This window comes from Pterocles gutturalis, unplaced genomic scaffold, assembly GCF_000699245.1.
Source record: "Pterocles gutturalis isolate BGI_N339 unplaced genomic scaffold, ASM69924v1 scaffold26494, whole genome shotgun sequence".
NCBI lineage: Eukaryota > Metazoa > Chordata > Aves > Pterocliformes > Pteroclidae > Pterocles > Pterocles gutturalis.
Window position 1 is genome coordinate 77796 of NW_010136542.1, and position 24871 is coordinate 102666.

The 24871-nt window shown below is 38.3% G+C and overlaps 1 protein-coding gene across 1 annotated transcript in view; it reads left to right on the forward strand.

The window, feature by feature from the left end:
* INPP4A (inositol polyphosphate-4-phosphatase, type I, 107kDa) overlaps positions 1 to 23322 on the forward strand; it is a 49389-nt gene extending 26067 nt beyond the window's left edge. The window contains exons 18-25 of the mRNA XM_010082354.1: positions 3116 to 3288; positions 5409 to 5532; positions 6335 to 6461; positions 8790 to 8930; positions 10289 to 10386; positions 13447 to 13559; positions 13909 to 14063; positions 22697 to 23322. Of these exons, the coding sequence (XP_010080656.1) occupies positions 3116 to 3288; positions 5409 to 5532; positions 6335 to 6461; positions 8790 to 8930; positions 10289 to 10386; positions 13447 to 13559; positions 13909 to 14063; positions 22697 to 22829 (1064 nt within the window). The 3' untranslated portion in view covers positions 22830 to 23322. The remainder of the gene's footprint in view (positions 1 to 3115; positions 3289 to 5408; positions 5533 to 6334; positions 6462 to 8789; positions 8931 to 10288; positions 10387 to 13446; positions 13560 to 13908; positions 14064 to 22696) is intronic.
* Positions 23323 to 24871: the final 1549 nt, after the last annotated feature.

The window sequence follows — 24871 nt, forward strand, 5'->3', positions numbered from 1 at the left end:
GTGCTGAATTTACAAGGTCTGAATAATATACCTCTGTAGTACCACTCTCTCCCAGCTAGATGGCTGTAATTTCTCCCATTTGAGAGTAGTTTAATCTGAGTTCGGTGAAGGTTCAGTCTTTGAACTGTTGCAGCCATGGACTCCTGGGTTTAGTGAAACCAATGGGAAATAAAGCCCCAGTGCAGGTATGATTTTCATCTTCGCAAAATATATTGGTGATATTCTCAGCTATACACCCTATTTCCTTCTGTCACTGAGAAAATGTTTTTAATCAGTAAAAGACTCTAAAGTTTTTAATTCGTGGAACGTCACTTTAGTTTTTTCAAAATATGAATGTGGTGCTATTTATTTATTTTTAAGGTGTGAGTAATTAAAAGCAGTCAGGATACCCCAACTGGGTACTCAGATATACCCCAAACTGCAGTGGCTGAAGCTGCAGTGTAGTGAAGCACTTAATGCTTGCTTCTCTCTGAAGCCAAATGTGATGTGACTGTGTGCTTGAGTGGGTTGTCGATTATACTTTACTGGATCAGGGCTAAGCAACTAACACTTATTTAATAAATCTCTAATTTTAGAGATCATGAGTCCTTGCAACTCTGACCTAAACCGAGGGCAGCTGCAGGTGCCCAGTGCTTTGATTTATGGATGCTAGGGTGGTTTTTTTTATAATATGAAAAGACTAAAAATATCTTTTCAAGGTCCCTTTTATAAAATAGTAGTGTGTAGTCAGAGAAGGTCCCTTATGTGAACTCTGGGGCCTTCCCAGCAGCCCTCCCTCCCTCTCTCTCTCTCTCTCTTCCTCCCCCACCCCACCGTTACATTTCAAAGTGTACATTAAGGTATGACTTTGATCAGCAGCAATCATAAGAAAAAGCAGACTCACAGGGCTGGGTATGGTTCTTATTCACCAGCCAGAATTCAGTTGTAGCTGTCTGAGTGGAGACTGCAGGATGTGTCTCTTGCCGCACAATATAAAGCACCTAAAACAAATGACAGGTATCCTGCTGATTTGTACAATACCAGTTTTTAAATGAAATAACTTTTAACACAAACAAGAAACCTCTGAGTAAAAAGTGGGATTTGTGGCCCAGACTTACCAACAGCTAGCTTGGACTAGGTCTCTGGCTGTTGTAAATCTGTAACAACTTGTTGCATCTCCATTTTTTTCAGGCCCTACACCAAATCATCCTACTTATGGATCTGCCGAGTGGAGGCTACAATATTTTTAAGAAGTTCTGGTCACCTCATAGAATGTAACAGCAGAGCTCAGAGTAGATTTCACATTAGAATTTGTGCCTCATGGTGTTTGAAGGTGCCATTGATTGATTTGATAGAAAACACCCTTTCAGTAATAAAGTTCGGTTAGGAAAATTAATGAGGGGAATACAGACGGACAAGAAAATCCAGGTGAAAGTTGAACACTTAGAATCATTTCACATTTATTTAAAACCTGACAGTGGAATGTTCCAACCTGATTTGAGCCTGGGAGTGCAATTCCTTTTATTCCTGTGTACTATTAATAGCAACTACCATTGACTAAAATATTAAAAGAATACAGGTGGCACCTCCGTGAAGTAGGTAGCAAAAAGCATTTAGAATTTTTCAGACTGACAAGGGTTTGTTTATCATGGCCAGATTTTTAAACCAGGAGAATACACAGCACAGAGGATTTTCTTCTCATTACCTCGGATGAGCCCACTGCGTTGCATATGAGTGCTGGGAGAAAAAAAAAAGTCTAACAATTATCTTCTGTCAGGCAGTTAATCTTGTCAGTTATGTTTCTGTTAGCAGACTTCCGAAGTTTGCCTCTTTGGCTGGTCATCAAAGAAACATTTATTATTCCTAGCTTAGACCTGCCTTTGAGTCAAAATCCCAAACAACTTCCTTTCAGGAGCTGGAAGTGCCCCATTCATTCAGGTTCTGATCTGTATATTGCCTTGTTCCTACAGGCAACCAGGCTGAGGGTTGTGTGTGTTCTGTTTGTGAGCTTTGGTGCTTTTTAAAAATAAAACACGTTGTCCTTCCCTTTAAAAAGAGAAGTGTTCTTCTCTTTCAACCTTACATTAAAGAGGGCAAAACCAAAGGACTGTTCTATTTTCTTTTTATATTTCGGAGAGAATGGATTTTGATGTAGCATCTGAATAATTTTTTGTACAGTCATGGTTTTTAAAATTGGTGGTTGATAAGACAAAAGATGAAAGAAGGAAAGAAAAGAAACTGAGCTTGTGGGGCATTTTAAGGCAGATCAATCTCTTAAGGAGAAGGAAGGCACAATGTTTGGGGTACTAAAGGAGGACAGTGCCAACCCAGTTTAATTTGTATGTCCTGTGTAGGACCTTGAACAGAGTCCCTCTGGGACATATCTCCTATATTTCAGTGGAAGTCAAGCTCTGAACTACTTTCAAGGATCTGGCTAACTCCCATCTAAATCACTGTGCTTAGTGTTTCTTGCTAGCTAGCTCAAAGCCACTCAGCAGACAGAGGACATTTAAAAGAGTACCTACGTGAATTTTTCACCTCTCTGCCTTATTATTCCTATGCTGCAAATGGGTGATAAGCATCATCTTACCTCACTGAGGTGCAGCAAAGATCAGTAAGATGGTGAGGCAGTTGAACAATACACCTGTGAGTCCACGAAAGATTCAAAGGCAAGATATTTGGGAGAAATTTCATGGACAGAAATGGCTAAGCAGGTGTTCATTATTTCTGTTATACGATAGACTCCATACTGTCTGTCCATGTATGCACTGTGAAAGGGTGTGTTTGAACATGCACACGCAGTGATATACACTTGTGTATATAGATACTCATCTTTCTGTTATGCTTTCCAAATCAGCTATTGTATAGCCTGTTCTATGGCCACAGATCTGGGACCTATTTACATGGTCAGGAAAGTCATAACAGCCTTACAGAGTAAAATTCTCCATGTTTTCCTCATGTGATAACCACTCTGTAAGATTACGTAATTAGTAACAAGCAGGGAGTAACCAGCCAGACAAAATAAAAGAAGCCCTAAATGTGAACTTTGACTTGCAACAGGAAGTTTCTTCTTAATGCATGTTTGTTTGTTTGTTTTAAATACTTACAGTGCTGCTAATTCTTTTCTTTTAACCAGGTGAATGGAGCGAAGCTCTTTATCCCTTGCTGACAACACTCACAGACTGCGTAGCCATGATGAGTGACAAGGCAAAGAAGGCCATGGTCTTTTTATTAATGCAGGACAGCGCCCCAACAATAGGGCTGTGCCTGAGCCTTCAGTATCGCAGGGATGTTGTCTTCTGCCAAACTGTAAGCAAGCAAATATGCATAATTGATTGCACTTGGACGTCTGGTAGGGTTTATATGAAATATGAAAGGTGACTGTTTTCAGAATTTTTCAGATCTATTCTGCTCTTGGGTTCAACACTCTGATCTCCTCTCACAGGCTGTGCTATCCAGTCCTTGCTGATCACTTACATGTATTTGACAATATATAACTTAAGTGTCCCCTTGGATATACGTTCACTATTAAAAAAAAAAAAAAAAAAAAAATCCAGAACTAGTGAAAATAACACTGCTGTCTACAGAAACAACCTTTGCCTTCCAATGCCACCAAATTAAAACCAGAAGTAAGATGTGAAAGTGAGAGGGAGGGAGGCCCATGAGCAGAAAGTGAACTCCCTCAGTTACCCTTTGGTTTTCTCAATGCAGAAAGCAACAACAGCATCTGCAGTACCTAAGGAGAGGTCCACCTACCGGGGGAGAAATGAGTGCTGTTTTTTCTTTTTTTTTTCCTAGAAGTTCTGTTTCTGAAATTGGTGGGTTCTCTTGTGTCAGCCACTGATTAGCAGGAGTGTACAGTAAAAAACCTTCTCCATTTCTTCTGCCCACTAAACTTCTGCAGTGTGTCTCCTTCCCGGTGAAATCAGTATCTCGTTCATTCATTTCAAACAGCTTATCTCTTGGACGTTATTTGGTAGGGCTGTTGTCCCAAAATGTAATACCTCATAGAGATAAATTAAGGGAATTTTTCTGGACAAAACCCACTGCATATTGCAGATAATTTTAAACTCAATGTTCTTAATGTGTTTACCCATCATAAATAGAATTTTATTCTCTTTTGTTTAATTCTGTAACAAAGTCATACACCTGTGTACATAGCATATGGCAATCACCTGGGAAATTCCTTTGTTGACAGCGTGAAGTAAGACTAGAACTAATCTTAGATCTTAGTACTGATCTTAGTACTAGGTCTTCAGGACCTTGTCCTGAATATACCATAACACTAGAGTTTGAATCTTTGCATAATGCAAACAGGTGTTGCATTCTTAAGCTTTCTTAAAATGTCATTTAAAAAAAAAATCATTTATTTGCACTATCAAAATTGATGGCCTAGAACGAGCTGTGTTGCTTTTCCATCTGTAACTAAAACAATTCTGCAAGGAGACTGTTTCATAATTCATAAGCGTTAGACTCTAATACAAGTGATTGTGTCCAGAAAAAAAATAGATGCACGACCTGGCAATGTGCACTTGCAGCCCAGAAAGCCAACCGTGTCCTGGGCTGCATCAAAAGAAGCGTGACCAGCAGGTCAAAGGAGGTGATTCTCCCCCTCTACTCTGCTCTTGTGGGACCCCAACTGGAGTGCTGCATCCAGCTCTGGGTCCCCCAGCATAAGAAGGACATGGACCTGTTGGAGCAAGTCCAGAGAGAGCCATGAAAATGGTCAGAGGGCTGGAGCACCTCCCATATGAGGACAGGCTGAGAGAGTTGGGGTTGTTCAGCCTGGAGAAGAAAAGTCTCCAGGGAGACCTAACAGCAGCCTACCAGTACTTAAAGGGGCCCTACAGGAGAGATGGGGAAACACTCTTTATCAGGGAGTGGAATGATAGAACGAGGGGTAACAGCTTTAAGCTGAAAGAGCATAGATTTAGATTAGATATTAGGAACAATTTTTTTCCTGCGAGGGTGGTGAGGCACTGAAATAGGCTGCCCAGAGAAATTGTGGATGCCTCACCCCTGGAGGCGTTCAAGGCCAGGCTGGATGAGGCTTTGAGCAACCTGGTCTAGTGGAAGGTGTCCCTGCCCATGGCAGGGGGATTGGATCTATCTAGATGATCCCTAAGGTCCTTTCCAACCCAAACCATTCTATGATTCTATGATCAGCAGTAGTCCCATTTTGGAAGAACTTGTGAGATGAATACAGTGTGCTCTAAATCTGAATTTATGAATGTTTTGGGGTTTTGTTCGTTGGTTGTCTCTCTTCAGCTGCAAGAAAAAGCGTGACATTTAAGGAAATCAAGAACATTTAAGAGCATCAGTTTGACAGGTTTTATGGCACCTCTTATATGTGATATTGTTTCCATTTGGGGCTGAAGAGCCCTTTTTGTCTTGAATCATTTCACTCCTGTCTGTTTTCTCTCCCACAGCTGACAGCTCTCATTTGTGGTTTCATTATCAAGCTGAGGAACTGCCTGCACGATGATGGTTTTCTAAGACAACTCTACACTATTGGCTTGCTGGCGCAGTTTGAGAGCCTGCTGAGCACTTATGGTAAAGGCAAATGGCAAGCTGGTGGTATTAGCTGTTGAGTCAGCAAATTCTGCTTTAAATTGGCTGCAGCAGAACATGAGTGTTTGGGACAATCTGCAGCTCAGCTAAAAATTATTTTGAAAACTGAAATGCAAAACCAGACTATATCTGGAGTACTTAATTAGCTAACAACTCTGAATTTCTTTGCATTTAATTGAATTACTTCTAAAAGATAAAGTGTACTTGCCGTATAATATAATGTCAAAGGTTTTTAAAAAATAAAAGTATCCTGTTGATAATTTTTTCAGAAAATAAATGGATTAAAATTACATTAAGCTGAGAGAAACGGTGCCCAAAATATGGTTTTTAAATTTTCTTGTCCTCCTGTAATCCTACAGAACAAAGTAAGTGAATCCAGAATAAACTGTAACTGTTCCAACACACTTTTCCAACACAAAAGGTATCATGGCTGTTGTCCTGCTTTCGGCTGGGATAGAGTTAACTTTCTTCATATTAGCTAGTAAGAGGCTGTTCTGAGAAGTACTTCCTAACATCATCTAAATTGGAAAATCAGCATATAATCTACTTGAAGAACAGTACTCTGGACTATGCTAGATAATTGGTGTTTTCTAAACCTGCTAAAAAATAAGTCAATCATCACGTTGTCTGCGGTCTGTAAGTCAAGGTGAAGGCCTGGGCTCCAGAGCCTCTTTGTCCGTAGAACTTCTTTGGGAGTGATGACCTACAGTAGTCATCAGATTGATAAAGGGAAGTTGTATGTAACAAATAATTATTATGAATCACTTTTTCCTTCTTCACTTAGGTGAGGAGTTGGCAATGCTGGAGGACATGAGTTTGGGAATCATGGACTTGAGGAATGTAACCTTTAAAGTAACTCAGGCCACATCAAATACATCTACTGACATGCTGCCGGTCATCACTGGAAATCGGTAAAAAAAAAAGCAGAGGGGGGAAGAGCAGGAAGTGGAGTAGAACTGCAGATGGGAGAAGCAGTGATACTGCACTTGAAATGAATTATGTGCTTTTGTACTGTGCTGGTTTTCTCCCCAGAACTTCAAAGAAATGTTTTGAATTGGATTTACTCATTTTTACTGACGTATCATTTTGCAGGGAGCTAAGCTGAAAAGGGATCTATGGCAAGGCTCAAACCATGGCAGTATTGTTCTATGAATAGATATCTTGACCTAGCCTTCCACAATCATAAGCCAGAAGTATTCACTCTTTTCTTAAACACTTGTGCTGTTTTTAAATTTCAGACTGACTTTTCAGGCTGATCTAATTGTCTGAAATTCACTGCTGGTGATCAGTGCTTTACTGTGTGCCACTGAGTAACGGGCCGGCATTAGCATAATGGGGCATGGAACGTGTATCGGGCAGTTAATGGGATGCTGCTGAGGGGAGGCCTATATAGGATCAATTTCCAAACTATCAGGGCCAAGCTGGCTTTAATTTATGGATGTTTGTGAAACACCAGACTGCTGCTCCTTTTGGACACTTGTCTGAAAAGAAATATTTTCAAGTTTGAGGTTAAAAGCAATTTTTGTTTTAAAAGTCTGAAGTAACAGTCACATCTTCACATAAAGTGGAGTGGGAGTGATCTCTTACAGATTTTTTATGATGGGAAGCGTTTACAACAAACAGAGTCACACTTCAGTTTGAATGCCTCAGCCTGCTTATCAGCTGGCCTCGCACTGGTTTCTGACATGAGGCTGATGGGCCTCTGCAATAGAGTTCTTGCCTAGAGGGAGCCAGGTCACAGATGGGGATGAAGCTTTGGAAGGACAGAGGCCTCACAAAAGTCAGTGTTTTAATGTTTCTGTATTTCAGAGTCTTTTGAATCTTTTAGTTTCAAATACAATTTCTGGAGAAAGTAAGGCTTATTCAATTGCAGTGTGCTGTACCAGGCTCCACTGGAGCTCTGCCTAGCTTTGTCCACATCTCAAAAAGAGCTAGAATTGTCAAAGATAGAAACGTTAGAGCAACTTTGTTAAGTTAAGGTTCACATGCAATGAAAAATACCCTGGCTGAAGGAGATCTGCAGTACAATCATGTGTGTATGTTATGGAAACTGTTGAGACCTGTGGAAATGGCTGTGGAAATGACAGCTGACAGAAAATTCCTTTAAAAGAAAATCTTTAGTTGAAACTTGCCATCAGCTTTAGGACATTAATCAGCAGGATCATTAGTTTCAAGTCTGATAGAGTTGCTTATTATTTTGCTGTCTAGATTTTGCTCAAGAAAGAGAAGAAAGAAATAATACATATTTATTTTTGTGCGAACTATTGGAAGCTTTACATTTAGAAGTAAAAATAGGTTTTTTGCTTTCAGATATAGCATAGGATTTTGATGTCCATCCAATGTAAATGTGGGACAGACCAATTTTAGTTACCTTATTATATACTTCTCAGAGCTCTTTCGCTATACTTGAGAGTGTATGCAGCACTTGAGAGTCGTGCACTGTAAAGACTAGGATGTAACACCAAGGTGCTGCTGCTGATAGGTTAACACACAACACACAAATCTCAGTAACTTGTGTCTTGGCAGTTCCAGCACAGGGTAATGCAACATACCTTAATCTGCATGGATGTTATGGGATAAGATATGTTGCGTTACCTCATGTTTGCCATGAGATAAAGCCTACACAGTGCTCTTTGCTGTAACTCAGCTGACCCAAGGTAACCCGTTGTGCTGTAGGAACGGCTTGTACATCTGAGTCATTAGGTTCTGTATCAGTGCTTTTGTTAGCTCTCCCTTCAATTTATGCTTGGGTCACTACTATCATTGGCTCTGTCCTTCTGGTCAGAAATGTCACTGCTACTTACTGTATCCAAAAATGTATCCTTTTATGTATGTGCATCATCACTAGTATTTATAACTTTAAAATAAAATATAGTTTACTTTTGATGAGATGGGGACATGCCAAAATTTGACTTTTTTCTACCCAAGTCGTACAAGAGCTGCAGTATTAATGAGGAGAGCAAAATCAGCTCTTGTCAGGAAATCAGCAGATCTGATTGAAATGTCCATGAGGATGTAAAAGCAACATTACAAGTTGCTACAGGTTTGTTTTTGAACTAGAATAGCTTTTCTGATAAGGAGTAAGCTGTGGCAGTTCCTTGAAGTCCTCAGTTTTGACTGATACTTATTTTTTAATAGTCGCATTATACTCTAGATGTTATTCCTCTTTACATAAATGACACATTCTTGGAATGTATCTTTTTGATCTTTACATCTAAAAGCTGTTTATTTATTTGCAGTGATGGATTTAATGTGAGGATCCCCTTGCCAAGCGCCTTGTTTGATTTGTTGCCACGAGAGATTCAAAGTGGGATGTTACTGAGGGTTCAGCCTGTTCTTTTCAATGTGGGAATCAATGAGCAGCAAACCCTAGCAGAGAAGTATGTATTCAGTCATGCAAGCTCAACCTTAATGGCAGTTCAGCAATCTGATGGAAGTATGTCTCTAAGGAGTTGCACTGTTGCATTACTAACAGTGATTCAGTTTCTCCAATACACGAACAAGGGAATATTAAATTAAGTTGTCAAATGCAAAACAAACAAAAGGAAGGCCTTCATATGGCACATAGCTGTGGAGCTCCTTACCTCATGGGTTTGAGTCTAGTGCAGGTTTATGTGGTTCAAAAGTTAATTTACTGAAGAGGATCATGCGGTTAAATACCATAATGCAGTATTTAACACAGAGGTGCTGCTTGTGACTCAAGACCTCTGTGAGTGACAGATCACTAGAAGCTGAGAGATCATTCTGAGTATTGCTGTGTATTTGCCCTCTTGGTTTTGCATTCTCCCCTACACTCCCTCTTCTGGCTACTGTCAAAAACCAAGATAATGCGCTAGATGGATTTTTGTTTTAACATATCATTGCAGTACTTATGTAATGCAACACTGTTCTTGTAAAGCTGAAAAATATAATTATGTAATTATATTTGCTAGGGAATCTGTTCAGTTTCAGAAGAGCCACCAGAGCTTCCCTCTGTTATGGCCTTATCCTGTCAAGAATACATTGACAGAGCACTGCTCTAATGGAGAACTCCAGTGAAGTCAGGCACACAAGTGTCGTGACAGCAGCCTTGGTACCCAGGTGGAGTGTGCAGTATGATGGTGGACAACTAGAAAAAGTCTAACAAAGGCATTCCAGCAGTTACTGTTGTCTTCTGTTGCCTATAAAGGGAGCCCAAGGTGACTAGCATAGTTACAGATGTCAACACTGTGTGTGCATATGTATGTATGTAGATATAGTTAGATGAGATGAATCATGGTTTTGTTGACAATATTTATTACATTCATGGTTTATTACTCTTACATCCATATTTCTCATTTACATATCTGAAGTAACAGTTTTCAATCCTATGTACTAATGTTATGGTTATTTATTAGCTTATGAACTAAACTAGTAAATCCATTATTAAAAGTTATAATTTTGGCAAATTGATTTAACAGATGGGTATTTAATATTGAAAGAGAGACACAAAAGCTGAAGAATTTTAAGTACTATTTTCTACAAGATTTTTCTTTCACCTTCCTTCCCACTTTTCCCCTCACACTCATATATTTTCTTTTTCTGTAAGGAATCACTACAGCATTTCTCTGTTACACTTTACTCTATATTTGAATGGTTAGGAGTTTCATGGGATGAATAAACTGTTTTCTGGTAGTCATGTTGCCAAGTGCAGTTGTTTCAAAGAAGAGGAGAGACCTTCTACCTTGGGCTTAACTGTTCCTTTCTTCACCTTTTAAAGGTTTGGAGACACCTCACTGCAAGAAGTAATTAACATGGAAAGCTTAGTGCGGTTGAATTCATATTTTGAGCAGTTCAAGGAAGTTTTGCCTGATGATTGTAAGTATTTGTTAATTAATGGCAAATTTGTCTGAACAGCACAATTCAGGCTGATATTTTAATTTGTTTGCTTCATGTTAGTTGTTTACATGTTGAAGATGCACCAGCATTAGTAACCTCCAAGAAATGATGCAACTCTTTTTTAATACATCAATACTAAGTAGAGCAGATTCAAGGGGTTTAAAGGTCAGTCTGATTAACTTTCCTTTTTAAATTTACCACTCTTTCTAAATGGCATTATGTACTGTATAAACATGCATCTAGGCAGTTAGATTGCTGTGAGGGGAAGGCATAAAAATGCCAAGTCATAGCAGCAGCACTTTTATGTGCAGTTTTTGGTCATGTTCTCTGTACTTATGATAACCTGCACAGAGAACTACTGACAGTTTTTAGGAACTTAATCACTTTCCTTCTGCTTATCCTTTGGCACTTGCCTACAATTGTTGCATGTGCAGGCAGCAACAGAGAAGTCTAGCACCTGGAAGAGAGACAATAGCTACAAGCTTGAATTTTACTGATTATATAGGAATATTTCTTGCTTGTTAGTTTTTTTTTGGGAGGCAGTGGCATAAATGCTATTTACATGTGATAAAAAAAGGTGAAAGTTCATTGATTCACTATTACTAGTATCAAACCTCTTGTAACCTAATTTCATGGGTCCCACAATTGCAGTTTTATTGCAGAAATACAAATGCAGCAACATATAACAGGATAGTTATATATTATTGTACTCTCAGTTACCCTTTTTTTTTTTTTTTTTTTTTTTTTTTTATGCATCTGAGAGCAGAAGCTGTTTCACTCCTTCCAGGCATTCATAATCTTCCACAATTAATTCTCTCAATTTTTAGCTGCAAAATTTAACTTGTTTATTATATAGTGGTCTAGCCTCAGACTTTCTTGTAAAGTTCAAAAGTTAATCAACTTAAAGTGATTTTTATTCTGCTTTTCTCCCCATTACTTCATGTCTCTGTCCATAGTCTTCAATAATAATAGTTCCCATTCAGCTCCTTCCTCTCCTTAGATTTTGCTCACTTTTTTTTTTACTTCAGTCTCTTTCCTCATCCCCAAACCTCTTATGTTGATCCAATCATCTTTTAGCTTTTTCCTTTTCTCCTGAAATTTCTTTTTTTATCCTGCAGTCTCTTTTCTGTTCTGTCATTTGTTCCTTCTCTTTCCTTTTTTTTGAACTCTGTTTTAACTTTATGTTTATTCTCCTCTATTTTTAAAGAGCACTGGTGCCATGACCTTGAGTTTCTCCTTTACCAGTAGCACACCTTATACCAGAGGTTTTTTCTTCAAGTAACTTGAAGTTGTGAATAAGGTTGGCGTGCAGTGTTGGATGGGTGGCATTAACGTGCATCTTAACAGTGAAAGAAAACCAAATGTGTCCACTTGCCTTTTCTCCCCTACTCAGATGACTTGTCATTACATTGATCCCTGTCACATGAAATGAAAACCACAAAAGAGGAAAATCCACTTTTTGCCAAAACTTCCTTCTGCTTCACTGTTTGTCCTGAGTAAATGCAAACATATTGTACCTGGTTTTGCAATACAGCTTGGACAAATGGTTTGTGTTTATAAACATTAAGCAAAAGTTTTTATCAGAAGTGTGAAAAAAAAAAAAAAAAAAAAAAGCAAGTGTCCCAGCAGGTGTGTTAGAGATGCTTTGTGAAAAGCTGAGACTATGGACAAACCTGGGACTGTGCTTGTCATAAGGAAGGTCTGAGGGTGTGTTTTGTGCCTCCTCTGTGATGATATTTAGGACGTACAAAGTGAAAAATACTTTTCGTGAACCCTTGCCAAGAGAGAATAACATTTTACATTTAACTATAGAACGGGTGGTTATTATGACCAGCCTAGTGGTGTAGTGGTACGTACAGGTGAAACGAAAACCAAATGGATCATTTTCAGGGACAGGAGGCCCAGTGAAGTATCTGCTGGCAGCCTGTAGGAAGTGTTCCCTTCAAGAACAATACACAAGGAAAGCTGATTCCTGATCCGCTGTCCTTGTCCCTGTGCTCTTAATTCTATGTGCTGAGTAATTTCTAAGAAGTTAATTACTGTCTTAGCTTCGTTAGCTCCTTGTCCTTGTTCCATTAGCTCTCCTTGTCTTTAGAAATACTTGGGGAGATGGTCTGTGCCCTCTCTATTCTTTACAGGTATTACTTTCTTTCTAGGTGTAGACTTCAAGCAGAGCAGACCAGGATAGGCACAATATTGCTAACATACTATTTGCGATTAGAGATGTGATCCAAAACCTTATATATCACCAATGTGGGGTTTTTTTGTCACAGTCATTTTTAACAGTGTGTACCTCCTTATTTATCCAGTCACAGCTTTAGTTGGTGTCCTCTAGTTACCCCTTAAAAAAAGAAACAAAAGACCTATTTAATACTTGTCATTGATTGTCTCGAATATCTTGCTACATATGTAAGAAATTATGTGTTACCATTTGAACATATGACTATTGAGAGCACTCTGAAATATTGAAAAATTTCAACTGATTTCCACTTAGTGAAATATTAATAAACTGATTGTGTCAGTGCAGTGTCCTGTTGGAGAGAGTGTTTTATGTAACTGAAAACTGGCCAGCTTGCAAATTTAGAATTGAAAATGTGAGCAGAATATAAAATATCTTCAGAGTTTCTGTGGAGGCATGCATCGTATCCTATCACCTCTGAAAGGCTATAATATAGGCAGTTAAATGTTTAGATATAGTTCTGAACAGCGTGAGAAAGCAAGTATGTCTGTGACACACAAACCAAGACATTATACCGATCTTGCTCGCTTCATCACTGTTATATTGCTATCAGATTCTGAGCCCCTGGAGTTTAAAATAAACTGCATGTATATTTCCAGTTGAGTTTAATTAAACTTGAATTTGTTTGGTTGGTGGTACTAAGTAATTAAGAATTGGATTAATTGTTGTAAGCTTTGATAGTTTCAGGAAGACACTACTGTGTTTGCAACAGGCATATAGGAACACTTTCCATGTAACTTATCGTTGCAAAAGTGTTGAATACAGATAAATAAGTGGAGTTGGTTTTGTTTGTTTTATAGGTCTACCTCGATCTCGTAGTCAGACGTGCCTGCCTGAACTGTTAAGATTTCTGGGACAAAATGTACATGCAAGGAAAAATAAGAATGTTGATATCCTTTGGCAAGCTGCTGAGGTATTTATTAATCTAGGCATCTCTGCATAGTTCGGTTGATTTTCTGCATGCATATGTACTTTCCCCTTTTTTATTACTGATATGTTCAAATTTCTTCATTTGCTTGCATGTAGCTTGGAAATGCAGCTGGGTTAAACCTCCTCTAGAATGAGACTTGGAGAGATAAAATGTATTTTCCACATTAGTATTTTCATTCATGTAATGAAGTTTTGCTCTCTCAACGATGACAACTTTTGACATCAAAGTCCTACACAGCATTTGTGTGTCTCTAAGGAGAAGTACAGGTGTATTCTCTTGACAGAAGGTTATGCATGAGGAAGGAATGATGAATTGTATATCTCATTTCTAGATATGCCGCAGACTAAACGGTGTTCGATTTACAAGCTGTAAAAGTGCCAAGGATAGGACTGCCATGTCGGTCACCCTAGAGCAGTGTTTGATCCTACAGCATGAACATGGAATGGCTCCACAGGTCTTCACCCAGGCTCTGGAGTGTATGAGGAGGTAAGAGTTTAACTGTGTCACTTACTCCTAAATGAGGAATCATGCAAACTGCAGAGGAGTAATGGTCTCTGTTTCAATCAAAAGGAAAAGTAAAATAAAGCCAGAAAACTACAAAACTGGCTGCTAGAATTCATCCCTCCCTTGCATGTATTAGTAAGTGAGTTGCATATGCTAAAGCTGGTTGTTACCAGATTTGGATCGGATGGGCTTTAGTTTTCATCAGTGAATCGGGAGTTTTCAGAGAAGCATGTGAAAACATGTTTTCAGTTAATGCTGAGCTTACAGAACAGGAACCTGGTGCTTCTTTCAAAGTTGTTCAATTATGAGTTTACCTGAACTGCCAGAGCACTGGGTTTCTTAGTTCTAGATCAGGCACATTTCTCAGGGATGACCTCTCTTTTGTTCTTGGAAACACAGACACCTGCAGTTTGCACTGGTTTACCACGTGTATTCTTTATCGGTGAAACACTGCTCACTGGGCAAAAAGTCAGTATGAGTGTTTCACAATATAGCAACCAAATTTCATCACAATGTGTCAATGTGCTGTTGTCATATCAATATAATGATGTTCTGTATTCTGAAGCAGCAGAGATGTTTGCAGAATTAAATACTATACTTAAAAAATATATATATATATAATCTGTTTACTGTTGTTCAATGCCTTGTTTCAAGCACTGCTGGAAAACTCCTTAACTCACATACCAAAAGAAAGGATAAGAAATCTAGCTTTAGTCTTTATCAATGTAGTTCAACAATGCTGTTCAGTCCTGTTTTTCAACATTCACTCTTACTGAATGTACTGTACTGTGTGTCTTCTCACCAAATTCTCTAGAGTGTTCAATTCTCTTATCCTTTCTGTATGTTTTTGCTGTTTGACCCTTTCTTACTCTTCAGTTATCTAGAAGGAAAATGTCTCATGTAATAACACTCGCAGCCTCTTACAGTAATAATTTTGTGTTTATATCAACATCTAATTGGACGTCACTGGACTTTCTTATTGTCACTTTTTTGCTGCACTTTTTGCTGTGCTGTTACAGAGTTGGTACAGTACCTGAAAACTGCATTCAGAGAGTAGTTAAACTTTGGTATTAGTAACAAAGCTTGGAACAGCTTTTTGAGGGAGAAGTTATTAACTTAAAATTAAGCTAAGTGGCTCTCAAATGTCTCTATTTAAATTATATAACTTGTCAACTTAGACATCTGAGAGAAAAAAAAGCTTTGTTGCACAGTTTTTTTGTTTACTAAGAATAAAAACTGAATGAGTATTAATACTAGGAATCTTGTTATTTTCTTAATTAGTTACTGAGTTAATTTTTTTTTTTAATACAGTCATGGACACAGTAGAGGCAGAGGTTAACACTAACATTGTTTTGGACCTTCAGACTATTAATTTAATATAACACAAGATCAGATAAAATATTGACCCAAGAAACACATTGCTTAATGTTGATCTACAGAGGGATATTGAAAGAGGGCCAATTTAATCAAAACCTTTGGCTCATGTGTTCCAGCAACATCAGGATCTTGTTCTAGACAGGTGAAAGACATTACTTTCTCCTCTTCTGTTAAATCTTTGAGTAAGAGAGATCATGCAGAACAAATACTGACTAGTCCTCCTGAAGGAGTACTAAGATTAGACAATTCTTCAAGCCCATCACTCTATCTTTCTCACATCTCGTTGCTCTTTGGGGTAGGTAGTTGTGTTTTTTAACATAATTCGCCAATTCTGCTTGGGAACAATGGCACAGAATTAACAAAACTTAAACGTCAGGATTGCGGGACAAATATGTAGGAGTCAAACTCCACCCAAACTCATTTCAGCCTGGACAGGATGACCTGATCTAGACAACAGACACAGGAAGTGAGAGAGTTGCAAATTACTTCCAGGGCATTCATAAAACCTACTTTTTCTTTTAACTTGAACTTTTTATTTGTGTAATTGTACCAGGAAAGGCAGGCTTGGTTCATTCTTGAAGACTTCTGAAGTTTCTGGGGCAGTTGGAGGACAGGGAAAAACTACTATTAAATTGTAGGGGTCAAAGAAAGTATTTAATCTCTTCTCTACTGGTAACTTTCCAGAGAAGAAAAGCATCCTTGCTTACACTTGAAAAATTAAGAAAGCACCCTCTTCTTCCACATGACATTGGTCTTCAGAGGTGTTAATTGCCACTTACTCATCCTCAGGGACTTCCTAGTCTGGTGATAATTATGTGTCCATGATAATTATGTTCAGTGAACTGTGGACATCAGGGAGAGATCATTGAGTGTTTGTTGTAGATTCTTGTTGAAATTCAAAGATCCAAGTTGGTTAACCTGTCTTAAGAATAAAATTGTTGTGGGATGACCTTGGCCACCTGCCGGATGCCCAACCAGCTGTGCTCTCTCACTCCCCCTCCTCAACAGGACAAGGGGAGAAAATATGATGAAAAAGCTCATGGGCTTGAGATAAGGACAGGGAGATCCCTTGCTGGTTACTTACTGTTACAGGCAAAATAGACTCAAGAGAAAATTAATTTATTGCCAACAGATTTGGATGGTAAGAAAGACAAAGATTAAACACCTTACCTCCACAACCCCTTTTGTCCCAGGCCCAAGTACTTCACTCCTTCATTCCCAACTCCCTCTACCTCCTCCCCACAGTGAGCAGTGCCCATGGGATGGGGAACAGGGGTTTGTGGTCAGTCCATAACAGCTTCTCTCTGCTGCTCCTTCCTCCTTGCATTCTTCCCCCACTCTAGTGTGGGTCCTTCCCATGGGCTGCAGTCCTTTGGGAAATATTCACCTGCTCCACCGTTGGGTCCTCCACGGGCTGCAGTGTGGGGATCTACTTCACCATGGTGTTCTCTATGGCTGCAGGGGAATCCCTGCTCCAATGCCTGGTGCACCTCTGTCCCTCCTTCTTCTCTGACTTTGGTGTTCACAGGGCTGTTCCTCACATCTTTTCCCATCACTCCTCACTGCCATGCAGTGTTTTGCCTTTTCTTACAGACACTTTCCCCAAGGCACCATCATGGTGGCTGCGGGGCTCAGCCGTGCCCTGCAGTGGGGCCATTGGAGCCAGCTGGAACTGGCTGTGTCTGGCACAGGGCCGCCCCAGCTGCTCCTCACAGAGAGAATTCCCATATGCAAGCTTGATTATCAGGGAATTTGCTCTGCCTCTTTACCCTGGTCCTCTCCTAGAGGTAGTCTGCCCATTAACGTTTTGATATGAGACACCGTACAAGTTGGTATATCTGGTATTTCCAAAAGGTGACTTGCTACCCTGCTCTGTGAAAGAATCTACATGGGCCAACAGTGACAGGGAAAGCACTTTCCAGCTCTTGTCTGCATTGCCACTGTATGTGTCTGTGCATATGTCTTTGCGTAAAATTGAGTGCTTGATACTAATTTTTAATGGTAGAGTTATGGCATGTGATGTTCATAATGTCACCTTGTCATTTTGAGCCTTTCTTCCTTCTTTCCCTCCCCCATTGTTTTACTTCCTTTTGTATAGCCTAAAACACTTCTTCCAGACTATGCCGCTGAGCCTTTATCCACCACTTTTCAGTCAACATTGGCTTTTACTGATTCTCCTGATGACACCATTCCCCACCCCCCTGCTGCAAAGATAATTGGGATTTGTAGACATAACAGACTCGATCTGCCCTTATCCAGTGTAGGCACCAGGAGTGAAAATCTATTTTGATCACCAATTTGGGTATGGTAATCCAGATCAGAAACACAGTTGGCTTAGTTCCCTGCCCACCTAATTCCATTTGACTTGAAGTGTTGCCAGCATCTGAAGGCTCTCTTTTTCTTTCACCACGTCCAGGGTATCTCTTCCAAGACGTCTGTTCGTTACGTAACCTTGCTACGCAACCAGCAAGGTTATGTATCACCTTTTACCGCTGGAGTGAGTGCACTTGTTCTATCAGGATCAGGCTCACAAGTTGCATTTAGTTGTTGCTTTGTAAACTAAATATAGAATTGGACTGCACAGGGTGTAAGAGTGATCCAAAATGAAACACCGCTCTACAAAGCCTCAGGTTAGCTGAAGAGGTATTTACCACTATAGGCCTGTAGTGCTCAAAAAAATGTGGGAAGCAGGGTGTAATGAGATGGGCTGCACAGCATACCTCGCCTTCACATGCATATATTGAGGTACTTCAGAAACATGCATTTTGGAAAGCGTATTGATACACACTTGAATTCATCTTGAAGCAGGGAAATAAGTGGGTGGTTTGGGGGTTTCTTGTACATACTGAGCAGGTAGTTAAGAGGTTAAATTATTTCACTTCAGCCTACATGGAAAGATGTTTGAAAGGGTCAAATACTACAATGGTTATTCATGTTCAGCTTGCTTTTCAGAGCTCCACTTCTTTGCAGCATGCAAAAGCATGGCAGAGCAGCATGGGATATTATTGCTTGGTAATCTGAAAGAATGAACATGGAAAACCATTTATGTTCAACCTACATGTGTTTATTTTCAGTAGACTACAGTACTTCTTTCTTATTTTTCTCTTTTATTCTCCTTCCCTCTCCTTATTTCTGTAATTATACTGATACATATTTTTGAGATGTTTTTCCACTCTTTCTTTACTTCATCTTCTGGTTTTGTTGTGCATTCTTCCATGTTTTTTCATTTTCTTGACCACCTTGTGTTGCCATCTCTTTTTATACATTCATTTGCATGTCCGTCTTCCTTTCTATTTTATTTTTCCTCCTCCCAACCTTCTTCCTTTTCACAGCATTGGAACACGGGAGGTAGTCACCCAGAAGAACTTGAGTGGCTTGGTGCCCATCCGAGATTTCAGACTAGATCCCAGCCTCCTCTACTCTATTCCTTTACTAGCTCTTAGCCCCAATTTACTGATTGTGTGGCTGTTTCTGAGCATAGCATACCTGGTGGCCAGATTACGTTGCAAGTGAAGATAAGGTTAAAAACAAAAACAAAAAGTGCTTGAATGTGTATCGCCACTTGGTACCTGCTGGACAAAGGAATGTGTCATAGCATTGTCTGCCAAGAATTATTATTATGCCTTACAATCTTACGTTTCTATTGTACTAAACTGTAAATATACATCAAATTATTTTATCAAAAAGAATTGTATTGAAACTTTAAATTATTGTTCTGCTTTCAGTGCTTGTAACATAGTCTGACATTGGCCTGTTACCTCGTTACTTTAGCTGGCCTGAAGATCTCTTACCAAATATAGTTTTGTGTTACCTGTTTCATGTATTCCAGAGAAAGGAACTCTGAAAAGAATTTGTATCTTTTTGTATATTTAAGGTGTATGCTAATCTTGCCTTTCATTTTTACAAGGTATGAAGAGAAAAATAAAAACATGGGTGGGGTTTATAAGAAATTGTAAGAAATTTATTTAAAGAAATAAAACAAATTTCTACCTTTGTTTCAAAGCATAATATCCAAATTACTTTACTGAACAGTCTGTAGAATCATAGTCTTGTTCCTTTCTCATGGTTAAGTATGCTCTAATAGACTAGTGTACCCACTCAAAAAACAACTTGTGGTGCACTGCATGCAGAATTTTTGTTCTATTTGTAGATCTGCATTTTGTAATGTATTAAAGACATAAAGAGAATGACTTGTGGTTAGGAAGAGGATGTAATTGGCATTAGCCCGCTAATGATCCATTATCTGTTTCAGGTGCTCTGTTATAGAATTTATTCTGAAACAGGGTCATTATCATCCTAGAAGTCAGAGATATTGTTCTTTAATATTTCAGGGAAGAAGAGGGAGGTGTCAGTTAGCTCCTTCAGTACGAGGGTTTGAGGTTTTCCATTGGGCTTTGTTTTAATTATACTAGAATAAATATTACTGTTATTTCCATTTTTAAGTGTTGGATAGCTTTAATAAATTATGATGTTGATAATGACTTAGAGATAAACGAATGATGGTAAGTTAACATTTATTTAAGTGGTGAGACTAAAGCGACTTACCTAGTTTAGTCATGCAGAAGAATTGCAGATGAAATTTGATCATCATTTATATATAACATCAAACTGAGAGAGGCCTATTTCAACTGAAAGATTTTGTTGATGCAGTCAACTGTCAGAGCTTGTCAATAGCAAGAGCTGATAAAAAAAAATAACCTCATTTAACATAGTTTGCTAAATTCATGAAGGGATTTTCTTCGCTTTGTGCCTGAGATGACAGAAGATTTGGCTTCTGAGGAGAACTCTTCTAGTACTGTGATTTCTATTTTCTATTGTTATTAACTCGCTCAGAAAACATAGGTAGCCATAGCTTTTATTATCCATTTTAGTGGAATTTGAAAGCTGAGAGAGGTAAGCTTAAAAAAAAAAAAAAAGAAAAAAAGCACAGTTAGAATAAAATCCTAAATTTGGTGAATATTCTAACTAAAAAAAAAAGTGGTTATATTTGTGTCTTTGTGAAATCAGACTGTACAGTACACTATCTTCTGGTATTTTTCCTCAATATTATTCCAATTTTGTTTCTAAAATAAAAAAAACCAGAAAAATATATTTATACACATATATATACACATTTAAGCACGTATCCTATTTAATTTTAGTTGCAATGAATTTAGGTGAATCCTTACTGCTGATGAAATTTAAAATCATGGTATGCTGGTATTGGACATATCCATGTCCTGTGCTGATATCTAGTACCACTGTGTCTCTGTACAAATCATCTCTTCTTTCGGATTAACACTGGTTCATTTGCTATGGGTACCAAAATCTACCTTTTTACAAAATGAGCAAATGTCAGGTTGGACTGTAGCCTTGTTCTTGCAGTGTGATGAGTGTCCTGGGTTCAGTCTAACAAGATGCAAAAGTAACTTTAGTAGGCGTATCTCCACTGAACTCCCTGAGATTATTAGTCTGTTTAAATAAAGTGTGAAGGCTTTGCTCATGACTGTCATCAGGGTTGCAGTAAGACCACCCTTAAATTCATCTAGAATGGAAACCTAGTCTTTTGAAAACTGTTGTTTTTCTCTTTTTTTCTTAAGCTTTGGCAGGGACAAGTTTTCATCTCTTTTTCTTTATTAGATTGGTCTGTGCTTTTGTTCAGGCATTCAGATTTAAAATGCTGTAGTGCGTACTGCTTATGTGCCTCCAGCAGAAGAAACATCGCACATGAAATGTGTGAAATACATCTTTGTCACCATCTTTACTGGCCACCTGTGCTATAGAGGGACATGTGCAATAACCAGACACAGTGGAATGGATTATGAACAGAATTATTCACTTTGGAGTGAAAATGCTCATCCACAATCCCATATGTGCTATTTGAACCTATTTTTTTAATAGTACTCTGAACTGTATTTTGTGCAAATTTTTGATGAATCTATTTGACTGCCACAGCCTTTGGGGGAATTCTGTAAAATACAAAAAAATGACATAAAAATAGTGTCGTCATGTACGATCCACTCGATAAAAGACAGTCACAGAATGTGCTCTGGAGACAAATTTCAAACTTAAACTGTTTCTCAGAGAAAAAAGTTACAGTGTTTTATGAAGTTAAAATGGGTGGTACATAGAGAACACTGTTACAGTCCGTTTAATTAACCAACATGAGAAGAATGGTGAGGTCCATAAGAGCAGAGAGCTTTCAAACTGAACCCAATCCAAACCCTCTTTTTGAATCAGATGACCACAGTTTACCTGAAAGATGCTGCAGCTGTCTCCAAGACAGGAATAACGTGACATTTCCGCCATAAGATGGTGTACTGTACACTTTGCTGTGAAATTTTACTATTCACTGTTTAGGTTTCAGTTCTCTATCAGGGAAAGGCATTCTCCTGCAAGCCTAAATTGATTTGTAACATATATTTAAAAGATAGTGCTTCCTTTCTGTGCATCTGTTTCTAGATATAGTCAAAGGAATTCTGAAGTAGATTTACAAGTGTAAAGAAGCCTTATAACTGGAGTATTTTTTTATTGTATCACAGAACCTCTTTGTAGTGTGGGACAGTTGCACGAAAACATTGGGTAAACATTAAATTCTGCACAGCTTTGTTTCATTGGGGTGATGACTGTCAACACAGCCAGTCTTTTTTGAACCCACACAAAGCTGCTGTTTCACTATTAAGATTATTTTTTTATGTTGGTTTTCAAGTCGATTTATGCATGCGGAGATAACTGGAAAGTCATTATTTTTGTATCAGCTCTAATCTTTAAGTAAGTACTGGTAATAATGACATACAGGGAACAAAAAAGTTACTTTAAAGCTCTTATTGAGAGATCAACAGTTTTTCTTTTTCAGCTTAATATACTAATAAATTAGCAGAACTGCCTGTAAGCAATCTCTTGGGATCCCTTGCGCAATGAAGCGGCATGTGAACTCTACAACAGTGTACCCTGAAATACATGAAACCATAGTGAAAGAACTTTTTCAGTAGATCCACTGCTGCTTTTTAGAAATGCAAAACTAGCAATCAGACATAGCATGTATCCATTCTGTGTGCTTCTTACTAGCATTGTATGATGAGTCATCATTTTTAATATTTGCAGTGGCAAATTAATTAAACGCTCATTAAATATAACCAGCTTTTTGTTAATGCTATAAAATAACCAGTTCATTTCATCTTAGTTTAAGTCTTCTTTTTTTTTATTATTATTTTTCCTTTTTACTGCTGTCATTTTTTGTGCTTGTTTTTTTTCCCCAGTGAGGGTTGTCGGCGAGAAAATACTATGAAGAATGTTGGATGTCGCAAGTATGCGTTTAATTCCCTGCAACTGAAGGCTTTCCCAAAGTATTACAGGCCTCCAGAAGGAACTTATGGAAAAGTTGAAACATAAGCATACTATGTCCTTTAATTGCTGTTCCATTAAAACATGTGGATACACTCTAGATTACTACATGATTTTGTCATCCAGAAGAGATAAAATAACCTTTTTTGTACGTTTCAGTAGGTTATACAGAGCATGTTACTTACAGAATTGGAATCTATAGTAACAATTATCTTGACACCTTAGCTTGAGAATAGTGTGATGACTCTGCCCATTTAAATAGCCTTCAGTGTATGTAAGATGAACAGATATTGTGCTACTTAATAATTACCTATATGCAAATTGCTAGGTATCTCCTGGATGGGCAAGGACTCTAGGAACGGCATTTAGGCAGCTGTTTCACATAACATCTTTTTATACTGAGTTGACTTGAGATTGAGCTTTTCATAAACTTTTTAAAACTGAGAGTAAAACTCAAAAGTTGTAAATAAAAATTAATTGGATCCTAGACAGTCTAGTAGCTGTAGAATGCATTGTTACAATCAAGAAACAGAAGTTTAACTTAAAAAAAGCAGCACAATAAAAGCCAGGAGTATAAATTGTTTTACTGTATTATAGGATGCCATCTTCATATATGAAATAAACAATACATAAAAGGCCAGGCCTAAGAGGTCTAGTTTCTAGCGCTGGCCAAATAAAACAAATTCCTGTTGTATTTGGCAGCTAAGGACTTGGATACACTTCTTAACTGATTTTTAAAAGTGTTTCAGAAACCTGATGATGCTTAACCATTAATGCCAGCAACAGTTGCCCCGCCCTTCCCCACTATAAGGCAAGTGCAACAAGCACCTTGCTAGTTTTGCATGTGATAGGTTCAGTATATTCCATGGTATTATCTATTAATTAAGACATTTTTACCCATGGCTTTTTATATCACTTCTGGATTGTAAGCATTAGTATCTTGGGGGGTTACATTTTTTTGATTGGCGAATTTTGTATGTCAGTACAAAAATACTTAAGTGCCCAATGCATCCCCGTGACTCCATAAACAAAACTGGTTTCTGTTCACCTTTGCATTTTATCTGGGCAGATGTTCAGAATCCTGGGGAGGAAGTATGACTGTTTTCAGAGTATTTCTGAGGAAGGTAGCAATGCCCTGTTTTGATAGAAAGGAACTGCTCATGTGCTACCGCTAATGCGTGAAAACCTCAGATGTGTTCTAGTTTATGACTAAGGTGATCCATTTGATAGCATTTGATAAAAAATAAATCTCCCAAAGAATGCCTTTGAAGCTAAAATACCCTTTTAAAAAGCAGCTAAACATTAGTTTCCAAATTTTAACAGGAATAAGTCATCGCTAGCTAACTTTGTTCAGCATACTGTGCCCTTTCCTTCTTGGTTTCTAAGGATATAAGCTTTAGAATGGCAAAATCTGCTCATTTATTCATGTGAGAGTAGCAACAGCCAGGTAAGTATATGGCTGTTTTCTGATTTCTTTCTTCCTCTCACTGATGTTTGTCTGTGCTGTCACTGCTCTATCAATCAGTCATGTTCATTATGCTCCCATGTAGGTTTGGGGGTTCCAGGTCTAGCAGTTTTTGCATTTTGCTTTTTTGCAGTTTAACACTGAGCAGCATATCACAAAGCCAGGTCAGAGAGTTCTGCTGATGTAGGTTGTTACCATTCTTTCAGTCTCTCTAGGATAAAGAAAACACTGAATTCTGTGCAAAACCAGTGTATTGTAGTACCTAGTGCAGGTCTGAACGAATCACCTATAGTAGAACAGTCCCTTGGAAACTTTATAAACCCTGTTCGCCAATTAATAAATGTTTTGGTTTTTTTTTTGTTGCTGATATGTAAACAAATGTATGGTGAAAAGCTTCAATGGGATCTCTTTAGACATGTTAGTCCATTAGTTCTGCTCAACCTTCAGTCCCTGGCCCATTATTAAATGCTACATTTATTTTTGTATAAATTATAATCTTTATATCCCTTAGTTTTTATGAGTTGATAATTTTATTTTGTATATTTCAAATATAGTTAATTATATTTTAAGTCCTGTGTTGTTACACTAAAAATCTTCCAGTGTTCAGCTTCAGAAGAAAATAACA